General features: G+C 32.3%; 1 protein-coding gene across 2 annotated transcripts in view; it reads left to right on the forward strand.

Annotated features, from left to right (window-relative positions):
• The window catches only part of FGFR1OP2 (FGFR1 oncogene partner 2), a 33,332-nt gene extending 24,671 nt beyond the window's left edge, over positions 1-8,661 (forward strand). The window contains exons 5-7 of one of the 2 annotated variants that reach the window (XM_036080210.2): positions 2,553-2,666; positions 5,100-5,213; positions 6,641-8,661. In XM_036080210.2, the coding sequence (XP_035936103.1) occupies positions 2,553-2,666; positions 5,100-5,213; positions 6,641-6,778 (366 nt within the window). In that variant the 3' untranslated portion in view covers positions 6,779-8,661. The remainder of the gene's footprint in view (positions 1-2,552; positions 2,667-5,099; positions 5,214-6,640) is intronic. The other variant, XM_036080211.2, reaches the window with a different exon arrangement.

Consider the following 8,661-nt stretch of genomic DNA (forward strand, 5'->3'; position numbering starts at 1 on the left):
TTTTTTTTTTAAATCACAGGTATCTAACATGATATTGAATATTTCATCTTTGTGACATTTTATGCTTTTCCTTATTTTTGTCATTTCTTTTTACGTATTTTGTTTGATTTACTCTCTTAACTCCTATTGTTCCCTAGTAGCTTTAACATATTTTCAAAAATAAACTTTATTTGGGAAGTAAAGGTAAGTATATTCAATTCAAAATTATTTTATAAGGTTATCTGCTTTTAAGAAATATTTCTTCTAATTTGTGTGTTGACATTGTTGCAAAAACAAAAATTGAAATGCTGAAAAACTTTTTCAGAAATCTGAAACCAGCTAAAGGTAGATTTGTTTTCCTTAAGACTGTTTTCTGAATGAGGCTAATTAATCCAGACTATAAACAATACTGATTATGATGGAAAAACCATAGGGGGCAGGGAGGAAAAGAGCCAGCATATTAAGATTTGACCCCACCCCCAATCCCCAATCACATATCACTTAACACCATTTTTAGAGACAGAGCTGAACTGGTTAGAAATTAGTGTTTTTCCCTCTGTTCATTTTACTTATTGACATCCCTGTGTCTGTTTTCTTTGTGTATGTCCCTATGTTCATTAGCAAGTGCTATGAAGACAAGTCTAATAATCCTTTCCTATTTATATTTTAAGCTGAATTTTAACTGCTGATGTGAATAAAAATATTAGAATATTGTGATTTCTAGCTATTACCTATATTGGATAATGGTGAGCTAACTATTATTAGTTAAAACTAACATTATTTAAGAAATACTGTTTTAAGACATGTTTTTATCTCTCAATTACTGAAACACATTTTTGAGTCCTTAAAATAATTCTTCCATCTTGGTGCTTGTAGGTATTTTTAAATTATTAATTATTCTATTAAAATTAAATACCTAGTAAATAGATCTTTGTGTGACAAGTTTGCATATTTTTTTTTTTTTTTTTTTTTTTTTTTTTTTAAAAGATTTTATTTATTTATTTATTTTTTTTTAAGATTTTTATTTATTTTTTGACAGAGAGAGAGAGAGAGACAGCGAGAGAGGGAACACAAGCAGGGGGAGTGGGAGAGGGAAAAGCAGGCTTCCCTGCGGAGCAAGGAACCCGATGCGGGACTCGATCCCAGGACTCTGGGATCATGACCTGAGCCGAAGGCAGACGCTAAACGGCTGAGCCACCCAGGCGCCCCGACAAGTTTGCATATTAAGAGAATTAGTAATAGATACCTCTTGTGTCAATTGTATAATAATAAATTAATAAATATGGGTTAATGTTATCTAACTATACTATTCATCTTCTAACCAAAAGGAATAACCTTGGATATTTAAGTGGCAATCTTTTGAATATAAATTTATCTATCATTAATGAGATCATTATAAAAACATATAAATTTAAATGTATAACTTGAGTGTTTCTTTTAAAGGTACAAAGATGAATTGACTTAAATTAAATTATTGGTAAAATATAATCTTGAGAAATTCCAAAAGGCCTTTATGTTTAAAACCTAAGAAATAAATTTGTTAAGATCTAAAGAGATTGCTCTACCAAAAAATGTTGAGCATAAGATACTGCAGGTTGCTAGTTCCATCTGGTAGCAGCTATGCCAAAAGCAAGTATTTTCTAGAACACATTAGAACACATTTAGCAAAGTTAAACATTTCTTAAGATAGCTGTAAACCATCCTTTATTATGTAGATTGAATTCATCTAAGTGCTGATCCTTCCATAAAATGACTGTTCAGTTACTTGTTGTTAATTCCAACTAATACATATTAATGTTTGTGATTTTGATTTTTCCCAAAAAGGAGACACTTCAACTCAATTAAACAAACATTTATTAACACTTGCACTGGCTTAGTTATTATTAATAATAAGATGAATAAATAATAAGTTCCATTACTTTGCCATAAGAGCTTATAGTGTAAAGGGAGATACAAACATATAAGGTAGGATGTGATGAATCCTAAAATAGAGATATGATTTAATAGAGAAATACTAGTGGAAGCAAGATTAGTTCTCTTGAGGAGAATCTGGGAACCTGTCAAGAAAGAAAGACAAATCCATCTAAATCTAGCCTTGAATTAATTATTGAGGGGGGGGAAGGGTCAACAAGCAGAAGTGGGTGAGCAGAGAAACTTGTATGATAAAGGTGGAAAAATACGAGATTCCAGGACGTGTTTAGGTATTGACACTCTGATGAGCCTAAACACAAAAAAATTTTATAACACATTTAGGGGTAACAAGCGGAGTTACACATAACAGCATTTTGGCATAAGAGATCATTTTGAGACCACTGTAGTACAAATTTCACCCTCACTTAGAAGTTTTTGAGCACAGATTGAAAAATCAATAAAAAGTTTGAGAAGAACTCATTTTTGTCCAAATACAGATCGCAAATACTCATTTTTACATTATTTTTGAACAGATGCCTTTTTGGAAATCTTAAAAAAACAAACATTTCAAACAGTTGGCTAACACGCATGAACTAACACTCATTCAGTTTTTAAATTACGGATGATATCCGTATTAACATTATAATGACTCTATACTACAGATTGACATGGTACATCGTAACAGCTCCGAAGGATTCTTCCTTGATGCATCTCGACACATCTTTGAAGCATCTCAACATGGACTGGAGAGGAGGCACTTGGAAGCAAATCAGAATGTACACTAAATAAAACAGTCAACTTTTGGGGTGTGGATGGAAGGGGGGGAGGTCCATTTAAAACACTCTTTGACACTGAATTTTCCTGCCAGTTTAAATCAGCAAATAAGTGAAATTGCTTTAAAAAAATATGCTGTGCTTTTGATAGCCATGCAAAAATATTCAGTGTAGAAACTTTAAATCTGTCATTAATTCTCTGTGTATTGTATTATACCCAGCCTGTTAGATAATTGCAGGCTTTAAAGGTTGTTCAAGCCAGGTATTCATTTTGTTGCTACAAAATTTTATAAACAGCTCTCATCTTTGTGGACATCAAAGTGTTTTCTTGGAAGTCATTTTAATCTGATTTCATAAAAATTTTGTTTGCACTATTAAAGGAACAGTTTTAATTCAGATTTTTGATAGTTTGTAGTTCTTTCGTTTGAGTTCTCAACAACCTAAAAATGCTTTGTTTAGGTTTTATACTATATGTATATATGCTATATTGTCTTTATTATTATTATTATTATTGTGGCAGGTCTTTATTGAGCAAATTTGAAATAACCCTAAACAAAAGTTAAAAATGAAAGGCATTTCAAGAAAGTTCAAGGATTATATTACTGACACTTCTTGCCTTTCAGACAGTTTTGAAAGCACAGCTCTTGGCCTCTTGTGTTCATTAAAAGACCTATGATACTTTCCTAAAGATTTTATTACAATAAATGAACCATCCATGAACTAGGCCTATAAAGATACTATTCTGTTTGAAGTCTTGGGGTGTTTTTTTCTCATGATTTAATTAGAACAGACTGTACTGAAAAAATTAGTGGAATCTCATTTTCTTCCATTTTAAAAGCAAAGAATTACTTGCTTCCTGTACAGCCTTTTACCCTAAAAGGACACTAAATGATAAACTGAAGAAAATGTTGGTATTCAGGATTTTTATTTATCCTCAGTCTGTTGCTGCAGTTGTCTGTACTTAACTTGCTTTTAAACATTATGCTCCCTTTCCAGAGGGAAGGATATTAGTCATTTTTAAAATACTATTTCAGAATATGAGAGATGTTTGTCTTGATATTATTCTTGCTACCATAATCTAATCTAGGACTGTCCACTAGCACTTCCTGAAATGATGGAAATGTTATCTGTGCTGTTCAGCACCATGTGGCTTTTGAGCACTTCAAGTGTCAATAGTGCAACTCAGGGACTGAATTAACTTTTTAAAAGGTGTTTAATTTTAATTGACATTTATATAGCATCATATTGGGTAGTGTAGATTAGTCCTTTTGTTTTGCCTTTCTGCATGCTAGCATTGTATAGGTGTCCCCATTAAAATAACCTAAGGACCTGCATTTTTGTTGGTTAGAACATACTAAATGTGTGGCTTGCTAAAGATACTATTTGTTCTCCATATTTCTTCCACAATTTACTAGTTTTGTGGGTTTTGGAGGTCCTCTCCAAATCCTTTATACAAATCAGATATGTACAGTTATTTAAGAGACGGGGTTATTGGGGAAGTTTTTAGCTTTTGAAGTTTGACCTTAATATAATAAAATCACCCTCAACTGCCAGTGAATAATGGTCTTAGAAGCTGTTTGTTGAAAAATGATTATTCTCAAGTTTCTGTTGATTTTTAAACCTCGTGTCTGTCTCTTTCACTTGACTCTAAGCTCCTTGAAATCAGGGAACATGTCTTGATAGGTTTCAGATTCCTATTGCCTCGCAGGTGCGTGGCATATCATATAGGTGTGCAAAACAGAATAATAGCATGAGATTGGAAGAAATTTATGCTACCTGCTGCACCAAATAAATGTGGCTATTTTATACCTAAGTGATACTTTGAACAGTTTGCAAAGAAGGACATTTAATATTTTAATACTCAAAAGCAGATGTCTGTTCATTTTATTCAATATTTATTATCCATTATGTACCAGACACAGGCAAATATAAACAAGATACAGTTCCTGCTCTCAAAGAAGATTATAATCTGGAAAAGTTTCTAGGTTGGATTGAGATCAGTTTTTAGGCACGGGATAATACAGAAAAGATTTGTAAATCATGAAGATGTTAGGGGTAAAGAGATCGAATGTGTCAATAATTTTTGTCTTCCGCATTACTTTGATTAGTAGTATATGTAGGTATAAAAAAGGAAAAGGTGTTGATCATTTGTGGTGAGAGGAATATGAAATATGAGTACTCTTCTTGCTAGTGGGTTTAGTTATATTGTGCTGCTTATCCTTACTTGTAGCCCTAACAGAAGTCTGATTTCAAAAGCACATTCATGGTCAGTCAACTTTCTTGTAAATATGTTTGATATAGTACCTCCATGTTAAATGGCAATGTAAGAATATTACATTCATATTAAGTGGCAATGCAGATCTTTTTAAAAAGGAGAGGATCCAAAATAAAAATAAAGTATTTCACTGATTTGCAACCCCCATCTCTTTTTTTCAGGAATTACAAGCACATGTTGATCAGATAACGGAAATGGCAGCAGTAATGAGGAAAGCCATTGAAATTGATGAACAACAGGGTTGCAAGGAACAGGAGCGAATATTTCAACTTGAAGTAAGTTTTACATTGCAAATGTGGGTGAAAACTGTCCATACAAAGATTTATGCCAGAAAATACATCCTATTTAAAAATACATGTATACATTTCTCTGGAAAACTGGCAATGTTCTCTTTCTTAACCTGGATACTGGTTATATGGGTATATAATGCAAGACCATTTCCATAGTAATAGAAGAGTCTAGGATCAGTAGTAACTTATAGCGATATTTGAGAAAATTGATGTTTTGATCCTATGTTGCTTCCTGTTATTGGGTGAATATGCTTTTTAGTTTAGTGATTTAAAAAATTCCTTCATTCTGTTGGAGATCATGATGATGCAGGGAAAATTTTTTTAATCCCCAAATATTCTTTGGGCACTCGTATTTTTCTGGGGAATGTAAAAGCTTTTCTGTCCTTTATTTTGTGGTAGCAAAGGCATAAATCATTGTTGAATAATTCAAATCAGTAGAATAGACTTTTATACTTTAAAAGCTTCATTTTGAAATCATGGTGGAGATACTACTGGTTATAAAGGGCCAAAAGTGATTTCTGTCTCTAAGCATTCTTTAAAACAGGGGTAAGCAAACTTTTTCAGTAAAGGACAAGACAGAAAATATTTTAGGCTTTGCAAACCAGACATTCTCTGTTGTGGCTTCTCAACTCTGCCGTTGTAACACAAAGCAGCCATATACACAAAAAAGATTGTATATTCCTATAAAGTTTAATTTACAAACAACAGATCTCAAGCCAGGTTGTATGTAGTTTGCTGATCCCTGCTTTGTACCAATGAAACTTGGAAAGTAAGACTGAAGACAAAGTGGTTGAGAATTATAAAAGTTATTTTTAAATGTCTGCTAATTTCTTACAGTAGCTAATCTAGGAAAAAAAGTTGGTTATCAGTGCTAGATCTGGTCACTTCCCTTGAAAAATATAACGATTCACTCAGTCAGCCCTGCTGCTTTCAAATTCCAGTGAAGAAAACAAACCAAACCAGATGGCTTGTCCTGCATTCCACGCTCTCATGGAAAGGAGTAGAAGTACTAAAGTACAAAGAGGTTCTAGTCCCAGGGTATTATTCACAGGCTTTGTTGAGTTTATAGAACTATAAATCTAGGTGTTATTTTTTTCATCTATACTGTGAGTGTAAAATAAGGCAGTTTCTGAGCTTCCATCTACAATCACAGCTGCATAAATAAGGCTTTGCACTGGTGGGAAACACTGAGCAGTTTCTATCTCTTTAAAAAAAGTATTCTCTGGATTCAAGTTGTCAGCTTCAACTGCATTTGTCATTTAGTATATGTCTGCCAATGACAGAGCTTTCTTTTTTGTTGTTGTTTTTGAATGATAGAACCTTCTGTCACAGCTTCATATGTTTGGCTTAAGATACGTTTGTATTCTTGGGGCTATCTTGCTGACTACATCTTTGTTTTTGCCCTCTTTTAGCAAGAAAACAAAGGCTTGAGAGAGATCCTTCAAATAACTCGAGAATCATTTCTGAACCTTAGGAAGGATGATATGTCTGAAAGTTCATCTTTGTCAGCATTAGTGACCAATAGTGATCTGAGTCTGAGGAAGAGCTGAAGAGCCTGTAAGTCTGTGAGCTTTTTATAAGGCTCCAAATGGTGACTGGGACTGGCCTACTAAAGTGAATGAATGAACAGAAAAATCTGTCTCAAGCTACCCTTTGCTTTATTTTTTTCTGTAGTATGTACAGTGCACTGGCAATGACATTCTTGAGATAGCAACAAAAAAATGCATAGTTAATGGTCATAGACTTTATTCCAAAATAAAATTTAAAATAGAAACTTTGTTAATTGATGAACAAACTGAAGATTTTCTGAGTGCTGAACTGTCAAGAGCTTTCAGCAGTGCAGTTGGCATTCTGTATGATACTTGGGTAAGTGTGATTGTCCCCAGTAAATGCTTGGGAATTCATAAAATTATCCACATTTTGCCACAGTTTTGTGAATGGAAGATTGTCATACTAAATTTTATTTCTCCTCCCTCTATGGTGTCAGAGTTAACAAATAGCTTTATGTACCATGAAACTTCAGCTTTAATGATTGCCTGTCTACCTTCCCATAAATGTAAATTTTTATCAAAGAAAATTCAGTTAGCAAGGCTGTAGGAATGTTTTATATATGCACCATAAACAAAAGAGGTAATTTAATTTTAGCTAATTTACCATAATTAAAATAGTCAGCTAACAATTGTCCATAAGTTCCTTAAGTATATGAAATATCATTTCAGGAATGAAAGAGAAAGAATATTACTTTCTAAGAAAGAAGACCTTATAAGAGACATATTAGTAGGTTAAACTACTCCTTTGAAAGATTAAGTTTTGGTTCTAAATCAATAATGAAGATGAGATTTTTCTCTTCTCTGGTTGATCGTTAAGTATATTACACAGCTCTTTTAGCTAACAGTTGAAATGTTAGATATAGCAAGCTAGGTATGGTAATTTCAAAGTAAACAAATTTGCTCTGCCTCATTGAACCCTTTTTTAAAAGTGTTCTTAAGAGATACAGAAAGTAAGTTAAAATTTCAAAAAAAAAAAATTGTTTTCTGGATCTATTCTTAAGCTCTATCTGGTCCTCATAACCTGTTAAGATTTTTCTTGTAACCTCTCAGTCCATAGGGGGATTGGGGGGTAGGAAATCTATGGATTTATAAGTATTTGTTTTATTTTTTACAAAATAATATCCAGTATTTAAATTTTTAAAAGCCACTAGAAATAGAAATGTACTTTAACATCAATTGAAATCTAAATTTTTCTTATTTTGTGATTATAGAATAAAAGGATAAAAGAAAAATATCACATATGATTAAATATACTCATTTATATTAAAATTAGCACAGTAGCAAATTCTACTTTTGGCTTTGTAATTTGTTAAAGAAATATTCACATGGTGATTTTTGTGTATAATTTCATATATTGGTAAAATTCAAAACCACTTTTCACTTTGAAATTTTTCTATCTTAAGTTTGGAGTAAGTGGGGTCGATGGGGCTGACTGAAAGGGCTAATGGCCCAAACACTGAATAGATTTCATTTCTCAGAGGCCTTAATTGATATTTTATAAATGACAATTTTTATTTTTAAACTTTTCTATTGGTTTTGGGGGAACTATCTATTAATTTGGTGGCACATTCATTCATACAGTTTTTATCCCAAGTCAGAATTAAAGAAAATAAGCTACACAGTTGAGATTAAGTCTGAGGCAATTCATTGAGGCAGCTCTATTACAGAATGTTACTTGATAATTATTTTTATAAACAAGTTAATTTATTCTTAGTCTTCTTACTTGGATATAATTTTAAGATCTTGGTGTTTAAAGATATTTACTTTGTTATATAGCAACATCCATACTTTTTTTTTTTTAAAGCAAAACCTTAAATTTATGTCTGAGAGTGTGTACTGCATACGAGCCTATTTTATCAATAAAGATGAACGATTGAAATTGA

Source organism: Halichoerus grypus, chromosome 6, assembly GCF_964656455.1.
Source record: "Halichoerus grypus chromosome 6, mHalGry1.hap1.1, whole genome shotgun sequence".
NCBI classification, from domain to species: domain Eukaryota; kingdom Metazoa; phylum Chordata; class Mammalia; order Carnivora; family Phocidae; genus Halichoerus; species Halichoerus grypus.